This window comes from Ochotona curzoniae, unplaced genomic scaffold (genome assembly GCF_017591425.1).
Source record: "Ochotona curzoniae isolate NIBS_2020 unplaced genomic scaffold, NIBS_Ocur_1.0 scaffold_4937, whole genome shotgun sequence".
Taxonomy (NCBI): domain Eukaryota; kingdom Metazoa; phylum Chordata; class Mammalia; order Lagomorpha; family Ochotonidae; genus Ochotona; species Ochotona curzoniae.
This window is the reverse complement of record NW_024467126.1, coordinates 5,608,382-5,633,805: the sequence shown is the minus strand read 5'-3', so window position 1 is coordinate 5,633,805 and position 25,424 is coordinate 5,608,382. Positions and strand designations below refer to the sequence as shown.

Genomic DNA, 25,424 nt, shown 5'->3' with positions numbered 1-25,424 from the left:
TCGAGGACGGCCCAAAGCCTTGGGACCCTGCACCTGCGTGGGAGACCTGGAGGAGGCTCCTGGCTCTTGTGCCTTGGCCGTTGCAGCCATTTCGGGAGTGAAGCAGCCGACGGAACCCTCACCTTCACAGAGGGAGAGAGGTGGGGGGAGTGTGCCCACGTGACGCCAGCACTGAGCCCCGCAGAGCCACGCTGTCACGGGCCACGCCCGCCCAGAGGAGGTCCCCTCGGCTTCGAATCATTCCTGTTTTCCCCCACCTTTCAGTGGATAATTGGCTATTATTTTTTTTATCATTAAATGGTTTAGATTCAGTTCAAGAAGCGGAGGCCGAAAAAGAAATCTCAAAATTGAACGTTGATCTTCCGAGGACGCAGCTCTCCCATCTGGAAGACTTCCAGAGGAACTGGTCTGCATGTGAGAAAGTGACCTGCGGTCCTGCGTTTACAGCAGAGACGAGACAGCTCGGACAGCTCGGACGCGTGTCTACTCTGGAATGCGACCTAGCATCCAAATGAATTAAATTCATGCTTTGCAACAGAACGGTCCCAACCAGAGAGTTTTGCTCAGTGAAATAAGCCAATCCCCAAAGGACAAATCTATGTTCTCTTCGGTTTTAGGTCGAGGATCTGTAATGGAGCATTCAAGTCGAAGGTGCGCCCAGTGAGGCTCAGACACCCCAGGACGCTGGACCTTGTCCCGCTGTACTTACAGTGTCAGTGCTACAGTTGAATGACAGAATGAGAGACTGTGGCTACAGTATCCGCTCTAACAGTGCAGGGGAAGTGAGCTGACTCGGAGGGATGCGGAGGGATGCGGACCGTGAGCCTGAGGGACTGTATCATGCCGTCCCAGGCACACTTCCCAGACCGTCACAGCCACATGAACGGGGCTGGCCCTCAGTCCAGGGGTCCCCTGGATGGCAGGGCAGAAGCTGAGCTGGGACAGAGTGTAATGAGGCATGTACAGGGCAGGCGGGGCTGCGGGACCAAGTGCACGGGGCAGGGCCTGGCGCCTCACCCTGCACCTGTCCATTCATTCATTCACCCAGGCTGCAGCCAGGTGGCCTCGGGGCTGGGACCCTTAGCTCCTCCAGACTCGGCCAGCCATCGGAGGGCTGCCTGGAAGAAGGGAGGGGAGTGGGGCACCCTAGGGCCTGTCCCTGGGCAGTGCCACCCACAGGAAGAGGGTGTGACACTGACTTCCTACCTGGCTGGCTGGACTGGCTGGGCCAGAGCCCTGAGGGGGAAGTGACCTCACCTGGGGGATTTGGGATCGCCAGGTGCCTGCCTTCTGCCTCCACTCAGCTAGGCTCTGGCACCGGAATCCCACACTGCTGACAGCCAGGCCCTCCCTGTGCTGGTGGGGGGAGGGGAGGACCTGGGAGTCGGGGCTGAGGGCATCCCGACTTTGGCCCGGGCACTTCCCTCTCCAGTTCACCAGCAGCCCCCAGGCCCTGTGGACACATTGGCAGGGCCATGGCTGCCGGGGGGTGGTCTGTCCTGGCGGGATGCCCTGCATTCGGCTCCCACTGGGGAAGGGCTGAGGCTGGACACCGGGAGTGCTGGGCCCAGTGGTGGGCTATGGGGGCCAGGCAGTGTCCACTGGGGCGTCCCGTCTGCCCATGCAGGCGTGGGGCTCCTGGACACAGCCCCTCCCCCGCCTGTTCCCAAGCTGCCAGGGCACCGGAGCCCAGGATGCCCTGGGGGTGGGGACGCCCAAGTGGCTATGCAGGGGCAGGGCCGCATCCTGACCCTCACCAGCCTCCCCCCTGCTCCTTGGGCACCCACTGTGTCCCTGGGGGACTCACAGGCACACTGGAGCGGGGGGCTTGTCTCACCCCAGGCTTCCTGCCCTCCCACCCCCACCCCCATCCCACCGCCTCTCCCCAGGACCCGGGTCAGCAGCCTGCCTGGCCGAGGCTGAGATGGGGTCCCGTCTTCTCCTCCGGGCATCCAATTCGGACCCTGCGGGCACAGGCCACTGGTGGCTGCCATCTGGACGGCTTTTTCTAGAAGCGGGTCCCGGGGTCTGGCCCTGCGGCTGCCGTGGACTGGCCGGGAGACTTGCTGTCTGGCTGGGCTGTCACCTCCAGGAGCTGCTGCAACACCGGGTCCCCGGGCCCACGCTCTCCTCAGCCTCACCCCCCAGCCCTGGCAGCCGGAGGAGCTGGCCCCGGCCTCCTGGCCTCCGCCTGCTGCGTCAAGGAGGAGCAAAGAAAGCCGCCCGTCCGCCCTGCCAGGGCCGCGATGAGTCACCTGCCCGCTGCCCTCCGCCCTTGGGCAGCCCCTGGACCGGCGTGGGGGCGCCGCGCCCTCCGCTCCGACCCCCGCTCGGGACACCAAGGGGACCCCGCTCTCGCTAGCACAAGTTCCTGGATCCTTCGCACAGACGGGAAAACCGAGGCCGGGGCTGTGGGAGGGGGCCTCCGGGGATCCGCCGGGGCCAGGCCGGCCTCCGAGTGGGTTCTCAGGACGAGCTCCCTCGGGGACGGGGCGGCCTGGGCTGCATTTGGGGGCGCGCGCGCCCGGGGCCGGGTGGGGGTTCTGGCTTCCGGGGTCTCGCCGCCCGGGGCTTCCCGGAGGATGAGTCACGGCGGGCGGCGCCGGCCGCAGCGCATTCCTCGGCGGGCCGGGCGGGGTGGCCGGGCGGGGTGGCCAGGCGGGGCGCCGGCCCGGGGGACCCCGGGAGCCCAGGGGCGCGGCCTCGCGGGGCGGGGCCGCAGGCGGAACCGCTCTAAAGGGCGCGCCGGGGCCGCGGGGCGCAGAGCCGCCGCCGCCGCCGCCATGAAGACCCCCGGCGAGGTGCTGCGCGAGGGCGAGCTGGAGAAGCGCAGCGACAGCCTGTTCCAGCTGTGGAAGAAGAAGCGCGGCGTGCTGACCCCCGACCGCCTCCGCCTCTTCCCCGCCGGCCCCGGCGCGCGCCCCAAGGAGCTGCGCTTTCACTCCATCCTCAAGGTGGACTGCGTGGAGCGCACGGGCAAGTACGTGTACTTCACCATCGTCACCACCGACCGCAAGGAGATCGACTTCCGCTGCGCCGGCGAGAGCTGCTGGAACGCGGCCATCACGCTGGCCCTCATCGACTTCCAGAACCGCCGCGCGCTCGAGGACTTCCGCGGCCGGCAGGAGCGCGCCGCGCCCGCCGCGCAGCCCGACGCCCGGACGGCCCGCGCGCCCTGAGCCCGCGCCGGTGAGTCCCGAGCCCTGGCGGGGAGCGGGTGCGGGGCCGCGCGCGCACGGCGCTCCCTGACCGACCCCTCTCCCCCACAGAGCCACGCACTGGACGAGTCAGGCCCGACGGGCGGCAGTGGTCACGTCGGGCAGGAGCCCGAGCATCTCCTGCCGGCCGGCGCCCGAGGGCCGCCGCGAGGACCAGGAGGCCGCCGCTTCCCGGCCCGGCGGCCCAGGACCCCGAGGCCCCGCTGTGCGGGGCACTAACTTATTGGATTACCCGCGTATTTATTTCCACGGTTGTTTGTAGTCGGAGCGTTCCGATGTCGTTTTGTAGCATCGGTGGGTGCTCACTCTGAATAAAGGACTTGGCTTTTCTACCAGCGCTTGGCCCTGACGTTGGCACGGGAAGGCAGGGTGGGGAAGGAGTGCGTCTTCAGCAGGGGTCCAAGCGAGTCCCGCCCAGCGGCCCCCTCCGCCCACGCACCACCTGTCCCGCAGCTGACCCGAAGGAAGCTGTGGCCGCTGGCTGCCTGCCCCGTCGCTGGTTCTTGGCCACGGCAGCCCTCGAGGCCACTGCCCTCGGTGTGGGCGCTGCTTGCGCGAGGAAAGACTTGCCAGAGGCCACCTGTGAGTGGGCAGGCCACGGGCGGGCAGAGGGCTGCTCCGCAGGGCTTCAGAGTTCCCACCCCACACAGGCACCTCTGAAGAGGGGAGGCCAGGGAGGGACATGGCACGGGAGCCTCTGGCAGGACCCCAGTGAGCCTGGCCTGTGTGGGTGGTGCCGCTGGAGTCCTGGCAGCAGGCCAAAGTTGTCGCCCTCTCATTGGGAGCCCCCTTCTCCATCCCGTCCCTCCCGGCTTGCGCGCAGACACGTGGAGCCCAGAGATCAGGCCGGAAACGAGGCGGGGGTGGGCAGGAGTTTTATTGCCTGGCCGCGCCCAGGGCCAGCAGTCAGTGGACTTTGTCCCCCTTCCCGTGCGCCCGTGAGAGCAGCAGGAGGACCAGCAGGTTGACGGTGAACTGCAGGTAGCCGAAGACGGAGACACCCAAGCTGCGGTAGAGCAGGCCGCCCAGCATGGGCCCCAGGGTGCGGGTCAGGGGGTGCACGGCCGCGCACAGGCCCAGCATGGTCCCTGTGGGTTGGCAGGTGGGTGGGAGTGCACACCAGGCCTCTGCCAAGGGCCCACCCGTTCCACCTGCTGCTAGTTTCCGCCGGCAAGCCACACAGGTGGGCCCGGATGTGGGAGCCTGCCACTGGGGAGCCTCCCGCTCCCCACGCCCACATCTACAGCAACATCCCAGGGGCCTGTGGGGACGGCCCCCAAGGCACCCTGATGCACTCCCAGGGCGAGGGCTTCAGGGAACACGCAAGGGGTCCCCCAGCCCTGCTCTCCCCAGGGACCCGGCCACCCTCCAAATATACTCCCCCCGCCATGGGTGGCTGTTGTCAACCAGCACACAGCCTGGAAGGCCACGCTCCCCCAGCTGCCACTGGCCACAGCTGGGGCGCCCTCTGCCCCAGGCACCCCGAGGGCTGAGCTCCCAGGTCAGTCTGGGGCAGTCTGGCCAGCCGGGCCCCACCCAGGGGCGGGCCCAGCGTGGGCAAGTTGGCCCGCGGCCTCTCCCACTGCCCACACGCCCCAGAGTAGGAACAATTACTGCCTTCTGTGTCCGGTTCCCAGGCTGCGCCCTGCGCGCTGGGGCGGTGCCTGCCAGAAGTGACCCAGGCCCATGCTGCCCACGTCACACAGCGCTCTCCAAAGTGCCCAGGGAGCCCTAGACTGCCTCCCTCGTGGCTGCTCGGCTGCCTTGTACAGCAGTGAAACCCTGCCAATGGCCATGGCTCAGCAGTGCTCAGCAGAGGCTGGCCCGGGGCTGGGAGGCAGGGTGCCCACCTGTGTCGGAGGGCGACACGGCCTTGGTCAGCATGCTGTCCGTGACCACACTGAGCAAGCAGAAACTGAAGGTGAAGCCGGGCATCAGCAGGCAGAAGTGGACCGCAGTGGACATGAACGCCTGCAGGGGCACACGGCGGCGGCTGAGGGGGCTGCCCGCCCCCGTGACGCCGAGGGGCGCTGTGGGCAGGTGCAGGGCCCAGGGCCGGGCAGGGAGGACGCTCACCATGGCCAGGCCCACCAGCATGAAGACCAGCACACTGGTCCGCAGCAGCGCTTCCTCCGAGAAGTGCCGACTCAGCCTCCCGATGAGCACGCCCTGGACCAGCTGCTCGAGATGGGAGGGTGTGAAGTGTGGCCCCTCTGCCAGCAGGCCTTTGCCATGCACAGCCCCGGGGCGGCGGCCAGGGCAGAATTCCCGGGGTGGGGAGAGGGACCCCGCTGGGCCCATGCCCTGGGCTCTGGGGACACCATGACAGTGGACAGCCTGGGCAGTCAGGTCCAGCCCTCGGGCAGCTCCCAGGCTGGTGCCCTCCCTATCTGGCCATCTCGCTGCTATGCCAGGCACTGCCAGGCAGGAAGTGCTGGACTTGGCTGAGGCCCCTCCGGGGGTCAGTGCAGCCCAGAGGCAGCTGGGGCCCCCTGGCACTCGGCCAGCCCCTCTCCCCACTTCCTGTCTGGCCTGGGGAAACCGGTTCTGCCGACTGGGTGCCATCCGACCACTTCCCCCCAGAGCAAGTCCCTGGGTTCCCCCAGCCCCTCCTGTGCAGGCAGCCCCACCCACCCCAGGACCCTCAGCTCAGCCGGGCCCCGGACCCCTCCCTTGCTCACCATCTGCAGGACCCCAGAGAAGGACATGAGATAGCCGGCCTGCGCAGCATCCAGCTGGAAGAAGTCCATGGAGATGATGGGGAACATGACCATGAAGACCCCTGCGGGCAAGGGCACTGTGAGCTCCCAGCCCCCCCTGCTGGGGGCTCGGGGCTCGAGGCTGTGAGCGCTGAGGTGCCGGAAGGGGCAGCCGGGTTGAGCACCTGCCCTGGGTGCCACGGGGTCTGGGCTGTTTCTGCAGGCACTGTCAGCCAGAACACGGGGTTGGGGGTGCTTGACACCTACCTGCCACCCCGTGACCCCAGGCCCAAGCTCACCTGAGGGGAAGCCGGAGACCACCCTGACCAGGAACACTCGGAGGACCCCGGGCAGCAGCAACAGCCGGCCGATGGCCTTGAGGTCAAACACACTGGCCTGGGCGCCGTCTGGGGTACCAGGACACACTCAGGCTGGAGATGCCCTTGACTCCAAGCCCCTCCCTGGTGCCCCTGCCGCCATGGGAGCCACGGGGCGTGTGGGAGCCACGGGGCGTGTGGGAGCCGTGGGGCGTGTGGGAGCCGTGGGACCCGTGGCTGGAGCCACCCACCACCAGTCCCTCATCCCCATGACCTTGGGCCTGGGACAGTGGCCGTTGGGGTGTACCTGGCAAGGAGGCTGGGAGAGGGTCCCCGGGGGGTACCTGCTGGGACGTACCTGGCGGGGAGGCTGGGAGAGGGTCCCCGGGGGGGGGTACCTGCTGGGGCGTACCTGGCAAGGAGGCTGGGAGAGGGACCCCGGGGGGTACCTGCTGGGGTGTACCTGGCGGGGAGGCTGGGAGAGGATCCCCGGGGGGTACCTGCTGGGGTGTACCTGGCGGGGAGGCTGGGAGAGGATCCCCGGGGGGTACCTGCTGGGGTGTACCTGGCAGGGAGGCTGGGAGAGGGACCCCGGGGGGTACCTGCTGGGGCGTACCTGGCAAGGAGGCTGGGAGAGGGACCCCGGGGGGTACCTGCTGGGGTGTACCTGGCGGGGAGGCTGGGAGAGGATCCCCGGGGGGTACCTCCTGGGCCGTACCTGGCGGGGAGGCTGGGAGAGGGACCCCGGGGGGTACCTGCTGGGGCCGTACCTGGTGGGGTGGCCTGAACGTTGGAGCTGGCCCCTTTGGTGCTGGTCGGGATATAGGTGAGGCTGAGGACCACCCCCAGCAGGCTGGCTGCGAGGCATGCAATGGCTGGACACTGCAGCCTGCAGAGGGGGGTAGGGGCATGCTGGCTGCGCCGTCGCCTCCCACCATGTCCCCGCTGCCCCCCGGTCACAGCCGGTGTCAGACCAGGCTCTCAGGGTCTGTATGCTCCCTGTTAACATGACAGATGGTGGGGCCTGGGAGGCTCTGAGGGTGGAAAAGGACTGAGCCAGAAGGGGGACCCTGGGGCAGCCCCTAGCTGCAACAGGGTGGCCTGCTCCCCATGGCGTGGAGTTCTGGACCCCGTTGGTCGGGGGGTGGCCGAGGACGGGCACCCGACGTTTAATGGGGCGCACCTGCTCACAGGAGCCTGAGCTGGTCTTGGCCTTGGGCGGGGCCTCCTGCACCCCCCTCCCCTGGACCCCGTGCCACTGTCCTAGCCGACCCCTCTGGTGGCTCTGGGAAGGGACGGTGCATGCCAAGGCCACCCCGCTGGTAGGGTCCAGCCCCGGCCCAGCATTGGCCTGGCCATCCTCTACTCCCTGCCCTCGGCCCACAGTCTAGGGCCTGTGCTGAAGTCTCCCAACAGCCTGAGGGACCCGGAGGACTGAGGTGCCCCAGCCCTGCCCACGCCCAGGCGCAGTGAGCGCGGGCATCGCGCCCTCTGCTGGCCACTCACCCGCACGCGGTGCTCAGGGTCCCGCCGAGCAGGGAGCCCAGGATCATGCCCACGCCCAAGCAGAGGCCCAGCCGGCCCAGGGCCTCGGGCCGCTTCTCGGGTGGGGACAGGTCGGCGATGACCATCTGGGCGGCTGTGGGCCGGACACGGAGAGCCGGGCTGACCGCTCCCCACGCCCCCAGCCCCTCCGCCAGACCCACCCAGCCCACGCCGCTGCACCCCGACCTCGCCACATGGCCGCGGCCCACCTGGCATGGTGTGCATGAGCGCCGCGGGCAGGCGCGAGGCGAACAGCAGCAGGACGCCGGGCAGCGCGGGGCTGCAGGCGGCGGCCAGCAGCGCGAAGAGCCCCGCGGCCGCCAGGAAGGAGAGCGACAAGGCGGCGCGCGCCCCGCGCTGGTCGGCGAACCTGCGGAGCAGGGGGTGGTCAGCGGCGCTGGCCCAGGTCCCTCCCTCACCCACACGTGGGTTCACGTACCTGCCGAACACGGGTCCGCCCAGCAACTGCATCACCCCAAAGATGGTCTGCAGGTACCCAAAGGCCACGGTGTCAAGGCCCAGACCCCGGGAGACGTACTGCAAGGCAGGAGGGTGAGCTTGGGGTGTGGGAGGCCCCCAGGACCTGGAAGGTGCAACTCAGCCCCACCCATGCATCTGCACACTTGAGTGTGGTGGCACAGGGCACTGGGGGCCTCTCAGGAGGGCACAGGAAAATGGCAGAGTTCCGGGGGCTCCAGGCCCCTGTAACATCACCCACCAGAGCTCCCCGCCCTTCTCCAATGACCGTCTGCTCCAGGCAGGTCCTGATGGGGACCCCAACTCCCTTCTGTGACCACAGAACGTGGCCTGCCTGCGCATGGGGCCTTCCAGACAGCCCGGGAGCCCCAGGTCGAATAGCAGCTGTGTCTTGCTTAGGGGAGAAGGCTGGACCCAAATCCCTGGGGTACCACAATGTGTGACAGCACACACGTGCACACAGCCGAGGCAGGGGCTGGAGCCTTGTGGCCATGGGCCAAGGTGGGTACCCCGGGGCTGGCAAGGCCACAGGACCCTCCTTACCAACTCAACATCATAAAGCCCCCCCTCCTGCCAGCGGACCCAGGAGAGACGGGTGTGGGGGTTCCAACTGTTGTCACACGCACCAGGCAGGCCCCTGCTACCCTGGGGACTTGGGCCAGGCTGCTTGGGCCCACCCCTCCGCCACCTTCCCAGGTGGGTGAGCAGGGAGCTGGATCAGAAGTGGAGCAGCTGGGACTTGAACCAGTTCAACAGGACGCTGGGGGCCCCGGTGGCCCGCTGTGCCGCCGTGCCAGCCTTGAGCCTCTCTCAGACCCCTGTCTGGGGCCTCCTTCCCCTGCTTCGCACTCACCTGGCCCCTTCCCCTCACAGAGCAGCTGGGGCATCCCACAGCAGGGTGCCGGCCTGCCCCGCTGCCCCCAGCCAGTCCAGCTCCCGGCTGACACGCCTAGGAGCACAGCGGGCTGTGGCTAACACAGGCCTGTGCAGCCACGGGGGAGGGCTGGGCTGTCCCTGCAGTGGACCGGTGGACAGAAGGTCAACGGTTCTCTTGCTCGACGCCATTCTGCTGCTCTCACTTCAGCCATACCCCGGGGCTCAGAGGCCAGAACCCTCAACCCCCTTTGTAACCATGCTCCCCTGACTTCTCGGGACTCCCACCACCCTCCGGCTCCTGCCCAGGCCACTGCTGACCCTCGGCTGCCACCTGCCACCAGCACCAGCCTCGGCTGTCCCTCGCCTCCCTGTGGCCCCATGCTGCGAACTCTTCGCAGTCCCCGCCTCGGCCCCAGCCCCCTCCGCTGCTTCTCCCTGGTCACCCCGGCCCCCAGGGCTGCCTGAACCCCCTCACCACTCCTGTGTCTGCGGGCGCTGTGTCTGTCCTCACCCTGCACCTTCATGCCCCAGGGGACAGCCCCCGTCTCCCGCAGACACCACCTCCCTGGGCACTGGGGGCTGTGCCCTCTCCTGCCGCTAGGCCCTTCCTGCCGCTGTCCAGCCTACAGCCACCCTATGCCAGCCTTCCAGCCGGATCTCGGTGCCCCCAAGAGAGTGGTCTGCCTGGAGCCATTTTGCTCCACTGCATGGAGCAGGCTCCTGGACAAGGCAGGCATGGCTGTCACTGGCGTGTCCTGGCGCCACCCTGAGAGCACCCAGCGGCCTCTGCACCCTTGCTGGTGCCCGGCTGCAGCTGCTGGGCCTGTGTGTTCATTCTACCACCAGCCAGCCCAGGCACCTGCCAGGCCACGCCCCCGCCCACGAGGAGTGGCTGCTGAGAGCTGGGCATAGGGTGCCTGGTGGGCGGGGAGGAGGGCTCACCAGGTGCCACCCATGGCCATTGCGACCCCCAGGCCCAGGCTGGGAGGCAGGGCAGAGCAGGGCAAGAGCGGGTGCCAGCTGAGCCTGGGGGTGGGCACATGCGGGCCAGCCGATGACCTGCGGTGTGGCAGCAGCACCTGGCCTCCAAGGGCCACCGTGTTGGTGCTGCCGAGCGCCCCAGACAAGAAGCCCGTCTGCACAGTGGCTCGCATGGCCAACCGCTCCCGTCGGCCACCCCAGGACCCTCTGGGAGCCCGGGTTGGCCCAGACCACACAGCAAGCATGGCTGTGTGCTGGGCAGCCTGCGTGGCCAGGGCCAGGTTGGGTGGCATGCCCAACCTCGCACAGTTCTGTGGGGGCCCGAGATGCCCAGTGTGGGCGGTCAGTGGGCACGGAGGGGCAGGAGTGAGCATGTGACGGGCGGGTAAGGGGCAGGCCTCTGCAGGGCTGACCTGGACCCCGCCCGGACCAGAAGCAGGGCAAAGGCCTCCACGCAGGCCCGAGGAGTGCAGGACAGCTGGAGGGGGCGGGGCCGTCGGGGGTCCCTGCCTCCTTCAGCTCAGGCGCAAGCAGGGACCCCTGGCGGGGGGACCCCATGGCGGCGAAGGAGGGGTACTCACAGGCAAGATGGAGAACTGCATGAAGAGGCAGGTGAAGTCCAGGGTGGTGAGCAGGTAGGTCAGCAGCATGACGCCCGGCCTGCCCGGGGGCTGGCCCGCACTCCGAGCGCCTCTCGACATGCTGGACCGGCGGGCTGGGGGCCGGGAGTCCCGGGAGGGCGCCGTGGAGGCCGCAGGATTCGGCAGCAAGCAGGGGGCAAAGTCCTGTCGGTTTGGGTGCCAGGCTGAGTCACCCCCCGCAGGTGCTTGGTCCTGCCCTGCGTGGCCCGCTGGAGCCCGGCTGGGGAGGTGCACGCGGCAGGGGCCGGGGGAGCCCACCCTCAGCTCCCCCGGCCACCGCGTGGCCTGGGGCAGGTGCCAGGGGAGGCAGGTGCCCTGGGTGGCTAGGTGGGAGGGGCCATGGGTGGCAGCAGCTCCTGCCTCACCTGGGGACACTGGGGGCTGCGCTGCCCGGGCAGGCGCAGGGCCCGGATCTGCGAAGGCGCTGGGGCCGAATGCGCCCTTGCGTGGCCCGCGCGGCCCGAGGGCAGCAGGCGGCTCGGGGAACCAACCTCCGGGTGAGGGACGGCCCGGGCGCGCCCCGCCCCAGGCGCAGCCCCGCCCGGTCCGGGGACGCCCGCACCCCGCCGTCCGCCTGCTCCTGGGCCGGGCCTGGCCCCGCTAGCCTCCTCTGCGTGCAGCCTGGGACTCTGGGGCCGGAGCGCGGACCCCGAGCCGCGCGACTGTCCGTCCAGGGCAGCGGAGGGACCCAGGCCCGCCCCATCACCCCGAGGGGCAGGGCCAGAGCTCGGCCCTGGAGGGCGCAACCCTCCCATCTCCGCCCAGCAGGGGCGGGTCCAGCCAGGGCGCGCCCGACAGGGCCGGCCTCGGGGAGATGTGGGACCCGGGCAGGAGCCAGCACGCCTGGGCGGCATGCCCCATGGGGCAGCTCACCCTCGGGGTGTCCAGGCGACAGGCTGGTGGAGTGCGGAGGTCTGGCCAGGAACTGGGGCTCCCAGCAGCCTCCTCCCCTCTCAATGGAGACGGCTGAGAGCCCTGGAACGCCAGGATGGGGGAGCAGGTGGGGGGCCTGGTGGGGAGGGCCGGTACTCACCCGTCCTGTGGCTGCGGGACAGTCACGCCCAGCCTGGGCGCCCAGCTGCCAGGGACGCTTCCTGGTCCCGAGGCAGTGTGGGAAACTGGCCTCGAGGGCAGGTGGGGGCAGGAGGAGAGGCCTGGGACTGCAGGGACTGTGGGCCACGGTCACTGGCCAGGCCTGGTGGGGGGAGGAAGACACAGGAGACACCCCCTTCCTCGCTAGGGCCACCGGGTGGACCTGGACACAGGTCAGCAGAGAGGCACCCGGTGCTGCGGGCGACGTGCCAGGTGCCCATGCCCTTTGGAAGCTTGGGTTATAGTGCAGGTGCGGCTGCTGGCACCGGGCACCTGGGGCACACTCTCTCCAGCCCTGACTGAGCCGGCCGCGGGCTGTGGGGCTGGGGTCCCACGGGGTGCGTGACCTGCTGACAGTCCTTGCAGGGCTGGTCCTGGGTGAGGTCACGCGAGGAGGGGGGAGACAGCTGAGGGAAGCTGGGGTGACCGGGCTCTTCTGGCTGGGAGGTGTCTGATGGACCTGTGGGCAATTTCGAGATGTGGAGAGCTCCGACAGGGGAGAGGACAGCTGGCCAGGCCTCCGGCCGTGGGGGCCCCTGGGTTGCGGAGGGTCACACTGGAGGCGCAGGTCCCCGTGACCACCCCAGAGTTCCCCAAGTCGCTGGAGCCTCACTGCGGACGCCCAGGAGTCAGCTGCAGGCCCACTGGGGGCCCCCTTCCTGCCAGCCCCTTTCCACGACCCTGCCTCCGCTGGCCAGCGATGACCATGACCTCTGCTGGCCACTGCCCTGGCCTTGCCCACCGCCCTGGCCTTGCCCACCAGGCCTGGCCAAGGTGGCTGCAGTTTCAGGCCTTGGTCAGCAGATGGCGCCCCGAGCTCACAGAACGCTCAGACCCAGGGCTGGCAGAGCTGGGGGCACGGCGTGGACTGGGGGCATGGCGTGGACTGGGGGCACGGCGTGGGCTGGGGCCACGGCGTGGGCTGGGGGCATGGCGGGGGCGGGTGGTGTGGACAGGAGCACGGCATGGGCCGGGGGCACAGTGTGGTCCAGGGGCACAGCGTGGCCTAAGGGCATGGTGTGGGCGAGTGGCATGGCATGGGCCGGGGGCAAGGTGTGGGCCAGGGGCACGGCGTGGGTGGGTGGCCCTGCATGGGCCAGGGGCACAGCATGGGTGGGTGGCATGGTGTGGGCTGGTGGCACGGTGTGGGCCAGGGGCACGGCATGGGCGGGTGGCACCATGTGGACTCAGCTTCAAGGGTTCCTCTGTGGCAGTCGGGCCAGGAACCACCCCAGAACTGATGGCCCCACCCTCGGCCACAGCGTGTGTGTGCCTGCTCTGTTCCCTCCCGCTGGACACCCCCACAGTCCACTGGACCTCTACAGGAGCTGCCCGCGTGTCCGGGCCAGCCGGCCGGTGCTCAGGAACCTTCTGGGACATTGCTCGGGTTCCTGGGGTCGGAGTCAGGCTGGGAGTCTGGAGGCGGACGGGCAGGGGTGGCCCTGGTCAGCGCCAGCTGCCTGGAGTGCAGGTAGAGCTGGGGGTCACAGTGTGGTCCTGTCTGGAGGAGGCTCTGCTGGCCCAGAGCAGTCCAGGGACCCCCGGGCGCAGCCCAGCACGCGGTTCCGACAGTCCCAGCCGAGGGGCGCCCCCAGGGGGAGCTGGGGCCCTGCTCTTGGGGGCCCCTGACCAGCGGGGCTCCCCTGGAGCCTCACCCGGTGGGGCAGCTGTGTGGGAGCCCGGCCTCTGGACCCTGGCTATGGAGCAGAGGGATCTGGACTGAGGCGTGGATCCTGCGGCTGCCTCGAGGCGGGCCAGGAGCCACACGTGCGGGCAGTGTGGCTGGAGCTGGGCGGGGGCCCTGGTCTGGGAGCCACTCCCCAGCTGCCGTCTCCACACCACTTGCTCTTGGCAGGATCTTGCCCTCCCAGATCTCAGCTTTTCCATCTGTGGAATGGGCAGGGCACTGACTCCTGCCTGTTAATAATAGCACAGGTGGGGACGGGACATGGGTGGCGCCCCCTCGGCAGAGCTGGGCAGGGCAGCCTTGCTGGACTCTCAGCTGCCCAGCTGGCCGATGCCCGGCTTTCCTGGTGATATGGGGGGAGGGGCTTCTGGCCGTGACCTGCGGCCCCCGAGCCCGATCAGGAGCGAGCTGGGCACGGTGTAGAGAGGTGGGCACGGCCTCCAGGGCTGTTCTTGCCAGCCGGCTGGCGAGGCCTGGGAGGGGACGGGCCCAGGCCTCACCAGCTCCCCGCTGGAGCGTGCAGGCCGTGCCCTGCCCTCGGTCCTCGCTGCTGGCAGCAGGCAGGCCGTGCAGCAGGGTCGGGGAGAGCCAGCCCCCTCCCCAGCGGCCCGGCTGCCACGTCTGTCGGCTGCGGTCAGGCCCGGACACGGCCGGCACCATGGCTGCCTTTGAGGCCCGGGAGAGGCAGCGTGGCGGGGCCGGCTGCGGCCTTGGGGCTGTGGACAGCAGCCCAGACTGGGGAGCTGGAGGGAAGGGAGGGGAGGAGGGCGAGGGACCCCAGAAGGGGAGAGGGCGGGGTGTGCGGGAAGGGGCCCGCTGTCCCCATTCCCCCTGCCCTGGGGAGAGAGGGGCGCCGCTCGTCTCGCTCGAGTGGGCGCAGCCAGGGGTGTTGAGGAGGGTGAGGCCTGGCCCCCCGGCCCCAGCCCCCCGGCCCCCGGCCCGCAGCTGGTGGACGTGGCGGGCAGCCGTGCGCGCCGCCTGCGGACACCAGGGGGCAGCAAGCGTCCAGCTTTGGTGCTGGAAGCCCTCCCAGCTAGATGGAGCCCCCAGGCCCCAGCGGGGCCCCAGCGCAAGGGGGAGGGGAGCCCCAGCTGCCGGACACGTACTGGGGCAGCGTGGGGCCCAGAAAGGGGTCTTAGGGAGGGCGAACGGGGGGCGCCGCCCGCGCTGGGGCCCTGCCGCCGCTGCCGCCTCCTGGGGAGGGGGCCGGTGACCCCAGCGTGACCAGCTCCCTGGCCCCCTTCCAGTCCAGGCCTGGCAGCCGCTGCGCTGCCCCAGCCCCCTCCCCGTGTGTGGGGCCCCGCGAGCAGCCTGCCGGCCTCCCTGCGCCTCGTGCGCCGCACGGACACGCACAGGACACGTCACACCACGTGGCAGGCGCCAGCAGTCCCCAGGGCGGGCTCGGGGGGCCCCCTGCCCGGGAGGGCTGGGGGCTTCGGGCCAGGGGTTCCTGGCGGGCTGGGGCGGGGGGCTTGCAGCCCCTGCCCCGCCGACCTTGGGGCCGACCGTGGCCTTCCCCGAGGCTCTGGCCAGGCGCCACGGCCAGCAGGGTGGGGACGCGGCGGCCTCGGGGACGGGGGAGGGGCACCTGCCCACCCAGACGCCTCCCCTTGCCACTCCCGGGCAAGGTGAGCCCTGGGCGGGGGTCCCCACTGCGGCTGGCCAGAGAGGGGGCTGCTGGCGGCCCGGGACCGGGCGACCCCTCCGCAGCCCGGAGGGGGCTCCCCCCGAAGTGTCCCGGATTCCTGGGTGCAGGCGGGGCACGCCGCCCCCCGCGCCCTCCCCGCCCGCCCCCGGGCGCGGAGCGAGGACCCCCGGCCCGCCGAGCACAAGGCAGCCCCTGTAATCGGAGCCCGGGCGGCTCGCGGCCGCGTCACCGGAGGGAGGCCGGCACCTGGCAGGCGCCCCGCGAGCAGCCGGGCCCGGGGCGGGGCGCGCCGAGCGCGGGAACGGGTGCGGGAGGGTCTCCGCGCGGCGCCGGGGCTGGGCGCGCGCCAAGGGCGAGGCGCCGCGCTCCCCAGGCCGCGGGCGGCTCCCCCACGCCCCGCATCGCGCCGGGCAGCGGGCGGGATGTGCCGGGGGAGCGGGGCCCCTTGGCGGTCGCGAGGTCGGCCTGGGATCCTGGAAGCGGGGGGCTGGGTGCAGGCTGGCGGAGCAGGGGGTGGGCCCAGCCCGCGCCCCGTCCACGCGAAGGGAGCCCGGAAAGGCCCTGGCTGTGGGGAGGGCTGCCCGGGGCGGGGGCGCAGGGGCCAGCCGGGAGGCAGCTGGCGCCGGGGTGCCGGGGGTCTCGGCCGGCCCTGGGCCGCCCCGGGGGGCTCCGGGAAGGGCGCCTCGCCTTAATCTGGGGCCTGACGGAGCGCTGACACGTGGCTGTGGCTGCATGGATAAGTCCGGAAGGCCTGGATTTCTTGGAGGACACTCGCTCGGACCCCTGGACGGAGTGAGGAGGGGCCGGTTCTCAGCCTCGTCCCCCCCACCCCAGGCCAGAGCCCCCGGTTCCTCCGCCTCCGGGGGGCCTCGGGCGCGGGAGGGGGCGGCGCCGGCCCCCCACCCCCGGCTGTCGGCTCCGCGCCCGGCGCCCACCGCAGGAGCGCGCGGGCCCCGCACGGCGGCCGGGCGCAGGGGCGCGGCTCCCCGGCGGGCTGGGCGCGGGGGGCAGCCCTCCGCGCGGCCCCGCGCTCTCGCCCCCCGCTCTCGCCCCCCGCGCCCACGTCGCCGGGGCCGCGGCCGGTGCCCGTGGCCAGCAGAGGGCGCGGAAGGACCGGCCAGCAGCCGGACGGCCGCGCTGGCATCCGAGCAGCGGCCGCGTGGCCTCGCCGGGGTGGACCGGGGCTGCAGCCTTCCTGTGTGCGTGGGGAGTGGGGGGAGGCTCGCCCTGGCCCCGCTGGCCAGGCTCAGCCCCTGCAGTCCACGCGGAGGACCCCGGGGCCCCGTCCCGGGCAGGCAGGGGGCACATCCGCCGCGGCCCTGGCCCGGGGCTGGGGGAGGGCTGCGCCCCTCTGCAGCTGGGGACGACGCGCGTGCAAACACTGTTGCCTCGCAGGCTTTTCTCTCTCCAACACACTTTTAGTGACAAAGTAGGTCTGCTTGTTGTACGCACACAGACGTTCCCCGCGAGTTCCCTGGCTCCCTGGGGTGCAGGGTGGGCGCCCCCCACGCTCCAGGGGTGTCCTTCCCGACGGGCGCCCTTGGCCAGCCGCTGTCATGCCCGAGGGGACCCAGAGAACGCCGCTCCTCGCCTTCTCCCCACCAAGCCGGGACAGGGGACCTCAGCGGGGTACCTGGACTGCCTGCCGTGAGGCTGGGCCAGGTGGACACGTGGCAGGGAGGGGGCCAGGCAGCGACCCCCCTCCCCCATGCACACCTGCCGCCCGTCTCCCCTGCACGGTGGGGCCTGGCCTGGCCTGGGGGCTGGGGAGGGGTGCACGCGGCTGAGCCCAGGGTCGGTCCGAGGCACGGCCCAGTGGTCACGGCCCCTGGGGAGGCTGCCGTGGCCTTGGCGGGGGGAGGGGGCTGACCCCAGCCCTGCTCAGAGGGGCGCTGGGGGGAGGGGGACCTGGGAGGCTGTGGGCGGCTCCTGACCACAGGGACTTGGGGAATCTGTGCGCAGGTAGGCAAAGGTACCAAGTGGCTGCAGACCCTCGCTGATGTACACCGAGAGACCACCTGACCCCGGTGTGGGCAGGGGAGGGGGCGGCAGGACCGGACTGCCTCGCCTTGGGGCTGGGAGCTCGGGGACCTTCCAACAGGTGCCCGGAGGCTCCCGGCTCTTGCGGGGGTGGGGAGAGATGGGGGGGGGCGCACTGGGGCCCAAAGAGAGCACCAGGAAGTGTCCTCTGCTTGGGTCCGGCCGGGGTCACCCCGTGTTGGCGGGAGCAGGAGCGGGAGGGGTGGGCAGTCCGAGGCGGTGCTGGACACCTGGCCCGGGACGCGAGCGGGTCAGCGCGGATCGCGGGCACCGCGCGGGGTGGGTGCCCCCAGATCGCGGGTCCGGGGCTGGCCCCGGAGGAGCTGGCCACATGGCGCGCGGTCCCTCGTCCCTCCGGCGCTCCGCGGGCCCGAGGCCCCGCAGGTGCGCGTGGACTTCGACGAGCCCCCCGTGCCGCTCGGCCGCGGGCAGCTGGCAGGGCCGGGCGGCAGGGCCGGGCGCGCGGGTCCGGCCGGCCGCGGGGGGCACCCGCCGCCTCGGCGCAGCCCCCGCCTGCAGACAAAGGAGCCGGCGGGGGGCGGGCGCGGGGGGATGGGGCGAGGGGGCGGGGCGCCGCGGTGTCGCGTTACCGCCCGCGGCGCCCTTTAACTCCCGCCCCCCCGTGGGTGTGTGCGCGCGGCCAGTGGGCGGTGCGCGGGGGCCGGGCCGCGGCGAGGGCCAATGGGCACGGTGTTGTCGGCACTGAAAATACTACATTATGCTAATCGCGGCGGGGCCCGCGCGCGCGGGGGTGGGGCCGGCGCGTATAAAGGGGGCGCGGGCGGCCCCCGCGAGCCACAGGCCGAGAGCTCTGTGCTTGAGGGTGCAGGCCAGGCTTGGGCGAGCGAGCGAGCGAACCAGCGAGCCAGCACCGAGGGGGCGCGGTTGCCACTCGGACGAAGCCAGCCAGTTGGACGCAGGAACGGCGCGCGACGCGACCCACAGGTAGCCCACGTCCCCGCGTGGTCCTGCCTAGCCCGGGGTCTCCCTGGCGCCCAGCGCCTGCCCTTCTGCTGCGGGGTCCCCCCCCAACACACACACACACACACACACACACACACACACACCAAAGTCCGCACCCCGGGTCACGCCCGACGTGTGTCTCTCCGCAGCATTTTAGCCATGGAACGCATGGTGGCCCGTGGAACCTTCCCGATGCTGGTGCGCACCAGCGCCTGCCGCAGCCTCTTCGGGCCGGTGGACCACGAGGAGCTGGGCCGCGAGCTGCGGATGCGCCTCGCCGAGCTGAGCGCCGAGGACCAGAACCGCTGGGACTTCAACTTCCAGCAGGATGTGCCTCTGCGTGGTCCCGGACGTCTGCAGTGGATGGAGGTGGACAGCGAGTCGGTGCCCGCCTTCTACCGCGAGACCGTGCAGGTGGGGCGCTGTCGCCTGCTCGTGGCGACCCGACCCGCCCCCCCGGTCGCCGTGGCTGTCATCCCGCCTCCCGAACCGCGGGACGCCCAGTTCCTCGACGACCTCGAGGAGCCGCCGGAGCAGCCGCCCAACGACCCGGCCCCGGCCCGGGCGGCCACTCCGCCGCCGGCCCCGCCGGCCCCAGCTCCGCCGGCCCCGCCGGCCCCGGCCGCAGCAGCCGACCCGGTCCCGGACCCGGACCCGGTCTCCGATCCGGATGCCGACGAGGCACCGCAAGACGGCGCCGAGCAGGGCGCGATCGAGGCGCAGGAGGCCCTCGCGGAGCAGCTCAACTCCGGGATGTCTGGACGCCCCGCGGCCGGCTCCGCTACTGCGGGCGCCAACGGTGCGGCCACCAAGAAGCTGTCCGGGCCTCTCATCTCCGGTGAGCCCCGCACGGCCCCGCCCCGGCCCGGCCCGGCCCGGCCCCGCTTTGTCCGGCCGGCCGGCCTCCCCAGCCCTCGGGGGGCCTCGCGCGGTCCCCGCCTCCTCCCGTGGCGTTAAAGGGCCCGCTGCGCCCGCCGCCCCTGTCCGCCCGCAACGTGGCTCCCCCAGGGGCTCGGGAGGGCGGGGGGGCCGGGGATGGGGTGGGAGGGGCGCGCGCCGCGGCCCCGCGCGTCCCCCTCGCGCTCTCCTCCTCCTGGGAGCGCGCGGGGGGCGCGCGGGGCCGCGGGAGCCCCCTCTCCGGGTGCGGCGCGCAGGGGGTTAAGCGCGGCGGTGGCAGCGGCGGCAGCGGCGGTGGCGGCGGTGGCGGTGGCGGTGGCGGTGGCGGTGGCGGCGGCGGCGGCGGCGTCCCCGGGGGGCTTGGCCGCGGGACAGGGCCGAGTGCTTACACAGCACTTCGCGCGGCGACGTAAACAAAGCTGACCCGCCGCGGACCTCGCGCGGGCGGGGACGGCGCCCCGATCCCCTCCCGCGGCCCCCGGGCCGCGCCGCCGCCGCCACGCCCTGACTCGCCGCGCGCGCTTGTCGCCCGCAGACTTCTTCGCCAAGCGCAAACGCTCCGCGCCCGACAGCAAGGCGCCCGGCGACGGCCCCGCCGGCTGCCCCGCTCCCAGCGCCGCGCCCGGCCTGGGCGCGCCCGAGCAGACCCCGCGCAAGCGCCTGAGATGAGCTAGGTGAGTCCCCGCCCGCCGCGCCCCGCGCCCCTGCGGGGTTCCCTCCCCGCGGCGCCCCGCGCTCACTGCCCCCTCCTCTTCCCCGCAGTTTGGAGCCCAAAGAGCCCAGGGGCATTGGTGGGGGCAGCAGACGGGAGGAGCACGGGGCCTCGGCTGGGACCGCACATGTAGCAGCGACAGACAGCGACCGCCGCAGGGCGTGTCGCGGTCCACCCCGGAGACTGTGCAATGATCGGGCGCGCGTAACCTACCTGCACGTGTCCTGTGCGAGAAGTGCGCGGGTTCCCAAGGTGTGAAGCTTTAAAGAGTCACTTATGTGGAATGTGTAACCTCTGCTGAGACTCAGTGCATCGAAAGAGAAAAATCAAAATTAACCCATGTATATTTGTACAAAAAATTAAAAAAAAAAACAAAGCTATACTAACTTATATGTTGTATTTATGTCCGGGCGTGGAAACGCTGCACCACGCCACCCTGTGATTGGTTATGCCAAAGCCTGAATCCCACCTGCATCCGGTTATTGAGAAAAGCACATCTATTTTTGTAGTGGGCTCTGGGGAGCGTCGTTGCTGAGGGTAGCTGCCGTACCGCCGTCCTAGTTAAAGCTTGCAGTCTCCGCGCTGTCGCTGTCTGTGCATTATTTTGATTTTGAACTTGAAGACAAATCTGTTTTGTTAAAAAAAAAAAAAAAATGGTTCCTGAGCCGTCTGTACCACTGCCCCGGCTGCTCCTCCGCCGGGTTCTAAATAAAAGAGGCCGAAAATGCTGCAACTCCGCGTCCCGCGTGTTAATTCCCTCACTTCGCACCCTGCACCCACCCTCCTCACGGAGGCTGCCACGTTCACCGCACCCTCCCCCACTGCTGCAAGGGTCCCAGTCTCCCGGGGTGGGCGTAAAGGGGCGGGGTGGCCTGGGTGGGCAGGGGGCTCCAGCTCAGGAAAGCAGTTGGAGACTGGGGGCTAAGTCCCCAGAGCCCTCCACCACGTGTCCCGGGCTCCATAGGTTGGGCCCAACAGCCTGCTGGCTTCAAACTTTCCCTTCGATTCAAAAAAGCAGAGTTTCAGGAAAAAAGAAAAAAGCCCAGAGACCCCAGGGCATTGTGGTTTACAACAGAAAGGGTGGCGGGGGGCAGCGAAGATCAGAAGTTGGGGGGGTCCTGGAACCTTGGCCCAGGGCAGGGTTGCTCACCGGCCCTCTGCGGCCCACGCCAGTCACTGGCAAGGTGGGTAGACCTGCCAGGATGCCAGGAGCTCACCGCCCCCCACCCCACACATGTGCCCAGGCTCCGAGAGGCTCTCTGACCCCCTCACCGACAGTGGCAACCCAGCTGCCTTGGGCTTGAAAGCAAATGGGCAGTGAGGCCAATAGTGCCCCATGTCCACCCACGTGCCCAGCAGAGTCCTCCTCCTGCCACGGGTGCCACAAGCCTGGGGTGCCTGTCTGATGCTGGGTGGGGGCGGGTGGAAGGTGACAGAATCCAGGAGGGCGGGACCTCCAGATCCACACACCCCTGCGGCAAGGCCACCACGGCCAGCTCTGCTGCCCACCCCCGTTCCGGGGGCCTGGGGCCAGCTGGCTTGGTTGAAGGCAACATGGGGTACAGGTGATGCCAGCTTGTTTCTTGCTGGAGACACCTGGAGTGGGGGGTTTAGGCACACATGTCGCTCTGTCCCCTGCTGGATCTCAGTGGGTCAGGCCTGGAGCTGGACGTCACCACGGGACAGTCTCAGGGTGGCGGGTGGGAGCCACGTTATTGCATGTCAGAGAGCCTTTGGGGGCGAGCCTGCTGTGCCCGCCTTCCTTGCTCTCTTTCTTAGTCATTTCTGGTGTCTGCCTGAGCCTGGTGGGCAGGGGGCAGCCGCGTGGGACCAGAGGAGCAGGGTGGGGGGAGGGGCTGGCGGGGCAGAGGCCTTCCAGGTGGAGGCAGCCGTCGGCCAGCATTCCAGGAGCCTGAGTGGACCAGGCCATGTCCCAGGCAGCAGGACCTTGGGTGGGGGGTGGGAGGCATCATTGAACCCCGTGCTCTGAGAAGCCCAGGTACCTACATTACACATGGGCTCGGGGTGGGGGGTGGGTCTCGGCCACTTGCTGGAGAAGTCCTGGCCAGGGGCAGCCCAGCGCTGCCATGCCACAGCCCTGGCTCGTCCCTGACATTGGCTTTGGCTCGGGAGCTAAGCCTCTGCCTGCCATGCAAGCATCCATGCAGTGCCCGAGCCAGTGCCTCCTGCTCCACCTCTGGTCCGGCCTCTGGCAGAGCATCACAGACGGCCCGGGTGCTTGGGCCCCCGTACCCACATGAGAGAGCCCGAGGAAGCTGCTGGCTCCAGCCTGGCTCCGCTCCGGCTGCTGCAACCATCTGGGGAGTGAACCAGCACATGGACTATCTCTCTCCTTCTCTGTCATTCTGCCTTTCAAATAAATAAATCCCCTTTTAAAAGAGTTGTTTTATTTGAAAGTCAGATTTACAGAGGAGAGAGAGAGAAAGAGAGATCTTCCATCTGCTGGTTCACTCCCCAAATGGCTGCAACAGCTGGCCAGGGGTGGAGGTAAGGTTGGGCTGGGCTGAAACCAGGCACTACGTTGGGGTCGGCCCCCGTGGCTGCAGGGGCCTCAGCACTTGGCAGACCGCACCACTGTCCCAGGCCATTGGCAGGGAGCAGGCTCAACTTGCTGTGCCACCATGCTAGAGCCCCCCCCCTTTTTTTTTTTAAAGATTTATTTATTTTATTGGAAAGGCAGATGTACAGAGAGGAGAAGAGACAGAGAGGAAGATCTTCCGTCTGATGATTCACTCCCCAAGGGGCAACAGCCGGTGCTGCAGCAATCTGAAGCCAGGAACCAGGAACTTGTTCCAGGTCTCCCATGCGGGCGCAGGGTCCCAAGGCTTTGGGCCGTCCTCGACTGCTTTTCTAGGCCACAAGCAGGGAGCTGGGTGGGAAGTGGAGCAGCCGGGATTAGAAGTGGCGCCCATACGGGGCCTGGACTCGTCCAAGGCAAGGACCTTAACCATTATGCTATCTCGCTGGGCCTCATTTATTTATTTGAAAGAGTTAGAGAGAGAGATTATTAGAGAAAAGGTCTTCTACCCTCCAGTTGACTCACTCATTGGCTATAAGGGTTGGAACTGGATTGGTCCAGAGCCAGGACCTCCATCAGGGTCTCCCCCAACGGTGCAGGGGCCCCAGTACTTGTCACCCCTTGCTGCTGTCCCAGGAAGATCAGCGGGGAGTGGGGAGGTTGGGCAGCCAAGACTCGAACCAGTGCCCAAATGGGATGCTGGCATTGTGGGTGCCATTTTATCGCTATGTCTCAACTTCAGAGCCCACACCCATGCCTGATACATTCTTATTAACCAAAGCACGAGCTTAGCATATTTTAAAGGTTCAGTTATTTTTATTGTATTTGAATAGCAGACTAAGAGAGAGCTTCCTGCTGCTGGTTAGGGTTAGGGTTAGCGTGAAGCTGGCAGCTGCAGCAGGGTCTCCCACGCGAGGCACAGGAACCCAAGTTCTTGACACACCCCAGCAGGCAGGAAGTGGGGGAGCGGGACCCCTAAGCAGGTGCTGGGGTGTGGGAGGTGGCCGTGCCAGGCCAGCACCTGCCCGCGAGCCCACAGCCTGCACCAGGGAGCTCTGTGTCCGTGAACCTCCGTGTGGTTCGGCACCTGTGTGGCAGTGTGCACTCCGTTACCGTGGCATCACCCAGGCCGACCTGTGCCCCCTTCCTGGTCTCCTGGTCTCCACAGCTCTGTCACTGTCAGTAAGGGGTGGGTGCCATCCTTGTGTCCTGATTCCTTCCAGCCATGGATGCTGACAGGCAATACTGCCTGCAGGGCTCGCGGGGGCCACCAACAGCAACCACGAAGACAAGGTTAAGATACAAGTGAGCACGCAACCGCCTGTGGCGCCAGCATCCCACATGGGCGCTGGTCCAAGTCCTGGCTGCTCCACTTCCCACCCATCTCCCTGCTGCGCCTGGGAAAGCAGTGGCCCGAGTTCTTTGGGCCCTGCACCCACACGGGAGACCTGAACGGTGCCCCTGGCTCCTGGCTGTAGCCCTATGCAGCCATTGTGGCCACTGGGAGTGAACCAGCTGATGGAAGATCTCTCTCTTTCTCTGCCTTTCAAACACATACATTTGTCTTTCAAAACCTCTCAACATTAATGAGCCGCAGCATGTGAACAAGTGGGGGGTCCACCCGTGGCTCCGTGGCTCCACTGCGTGTACACATCCCTGCCTGGCAGGTGACACACAGCTGGCAGGTGCAGACCCTGCCAGAGCCGGAGTTCACTGCACATCCTCGGCCGGGGACAGCGAGCTCTCAGGCTGTCCTTGGAGGGGAGGCCGTGGGGCTGCGCCCAGCACTGGGCCTGCCGCAGTGGCCTCCGGGGTTCCGGCTGTCCCAAGCCGAGCTGGCAGGGGCTGCGTCTCCATCAGCAGTGAGCCTGACCATGGGGTGACCGCAGGGACTGGCTCTGCCAGGCTGTCACTGCTGGACCTTCCTCCCATTGTGGCTGCAGGTTGCTAAGGGTCTACTGCCCGCGAAGGGGCTAGGGCCCCTGGACTCTCTGTCCAGCCGTGATATATGAATGCTCTCACTGTAATTAATTAATTTTAATGATTGACTTAATGAAAGTCGGACTTACAGAGAGAGTTTTCCGTCCTGTGCTCTGCTCGGTCCCAGCAGGCCACAGGCATTGGGTTGCTGTCAACAAGGTGACCCCTGAACCCACTGTCCTGTTGCCTATGGGGACTTCTGCACCCCACACACTTCTGATCCAGGCTACTGTCCCGTCTGTTCCTGGCTGCATGCTCCCAGGCCTACCAGCACCGATGGCATGGCCGCTGAGTCCCAGGCCAGGGCTCCAGGTGCTGCAGGAGTAGGCAAGGACGCTGCAAGGCTGTCCAGGGCTGTGTCCTGCGGGCGCAAGGGAGACCACCTGGGGCCCGGACAGGGGAGGGAACCCTGCTTCCCGCTGGCATCTACACACCCTGGTGCCCCTTGCTGCCCAGCAGGCCTGATGGGGGCTCCTTGGGACCTGCAAGCCCTGTGTTGGCAAAGTTCAAGCAGAAGCAGATGGCATGCCCCTGGCACCAGCAGAGCTGGTGAAGTGCAGCCGCCAGGACTCGGAACAGTGTCCTGTGGGCTATTGGTGCCGCGTGGCAGCTGTACCCGCTAAGGCACAGTGTTGACCCCAGTTCACACAATCCCAGGTGAATTTATTTTGGTGCTAAATTTTTTTGATACAAATTTTTGTAATACACAGAAAATGAATATTATGAAAAAGTAAGCATGGTTCCCAGATAAAATTATGCTTTTTAAATAGACTTTTTAAAAAGATTTATTTATTTTTATTACAAAGTCAGATATACAGAAAGGAGGAAAGACAAAGAGGAAGATTTTCCATCTGATGATTCACTCCCCAAGTGACCACAACAGCTGGTGCTAAGCCAATCCGAAGCCAGGAGACAGGAGTTTCTTCCGGGTCTCCCACATGGGTGCAAGATCCCAAGGCTTTGGGCCGTCCTCGACTGCTTTCCCAGGCCACAGGCAGGGAGCTGGATGGGAAGTGGAGCTGTCGGGATTAGAACTGGTACCAATATGGGATCGTGGCGCATTCAAGGTGAGAATTTCAGCCTCTAGGCCACCTTGCTGGGCCCAAATTTAT

General features: G+C 68.5%; 3 protein-coding genes across 3 annotated transcripts; 2 read left to right on the top strand and 1 right to left on the bottom strand.

The window, feature by feature from the left end:
* The first annotated feature begins 2,783 nt into the window (after positions 1 to 2,783).
* Positions 2,784 to 3,548, top strand: PHLDA2 (pleckstrin homology like domain family A member 2). The gene is made up of 2 exons (XM_040970988.1): positions 2,784 to 3,189; positions 3,270 to 3,548. The coding sequence occupies exon 1, from the start codon at positions 2,784 to 2,786 to the stop codon at positions 3,177 to 3,179; it is 396 nt and encodes a 131-aa protein (XP_040826922.1). The 3' UTR covers positions 3,180 to 3,189; positions 3,270 to 3,548.
* A 576-nt stretch (positions 3,549 to 4,124) lies between these two features.
* On the bottom strand, positions 4,125 to 11,509 carry SLC22A18 (solute carrier family 22 member 18). The gene is made up of 11 exons (XM_040970828.1): positions 11,120 to 11,509; positions 10,695 to 10,898; positions 8,219 to 8,316; positions 7,989 to 8,149; positions 7,741 to 7,873; positions 7,005 to 7,123; positions 6,217 to 6,324; positions 5,900 to 6,000; positions 5,295 to 5,396; positions 5,069 to 5,189; positions 4,125 to 4,306 (listed from the first exon to the last, which is right to left on the bottom strand). Exons 1-11 carry the CDS (start codon positions 11,507 to 11,509, stop codon positions 4,125 to 4,127), a joined length of 1,719 nt encoding a protein of 572 aa, XP_040826762.1.
* A 6,575-nt stretch (positions 11,510 to 18,084) lies between these two features.
* Positions 18,085 to 20,526, top strand: CDKN1C (cyclin dependent kinase inhibitor 1C). The gene is made up of 4 exons (XM_040970827.1): positions 18,085 to 18,166; positions 18,334 to 19,115; positions 19,617 to 19,755; positions 19,844 to 20,526. The coding sequence occupies exons 2-3, from the start codon at positions 18,344 to 18,346 to the stop codon at positions 19,748 to 19,750; spliced, it is 906 nt and encodes a 301-aa protein (XP_040826761.1). The 5' UTR covers positions 18,085 to 18,166; positions 18,334 to 18,343; the 3' UTR covers positions 19,751 to 19,755; positions 19,844 to 20,526.
* Positions 20,527 to 25,424: the final 4,898 nt, after the last annotated feature.

Excerpts from the sequence above, each read along its gene's own strand:
- PHLDA2 (XM_040970988.1), top strand. The coding sequence starts at position 2,784 with ATGAAGACCCCCGGCGAGGTGCTGCGCGAGGGCGAGCTGGAGAAGCGC.
- SLC22A18 (XM_040970828.1), bottom strand. The coding sequence starts at position 11,509 with ATGGGAGGGTTGCGCCCTCCAGGGCCGAGCTCTGGCCCTGCCCCTCGG. Across the intron at positions 5,397-5,899 it reads TCTCTGGGGTCCTGCAGATG|CTGGTCCAGGGCGTGCTCAT; the intron begins GTGAGCAAGGGA and ends CATCTCGAGCAG. Across the intron at positions 4,307-5,068 it reads CGTGTCGCCCTCCGACACAG|GGACCATGCTGGGCCTGTGC; the intron begins GTGGGCACCCTG and ends GCCAACCCACAG.
- CDKN1C (XM_040970827.1), top strand. The coding sequence starts at position 18,344 with ATGGAACGCATGGTGGCCCGTGGAACCTTCCCGATGCTGGTGCGCACC. Across the intron at positions 19,116-19,616 it reads CCCTCGGGGGGCCTCGCGCG|ACTTCTTCGCCAAGCGCAAA; the intron begins GTCCCCGCCTCC and ends TGTCGCCCGCAG.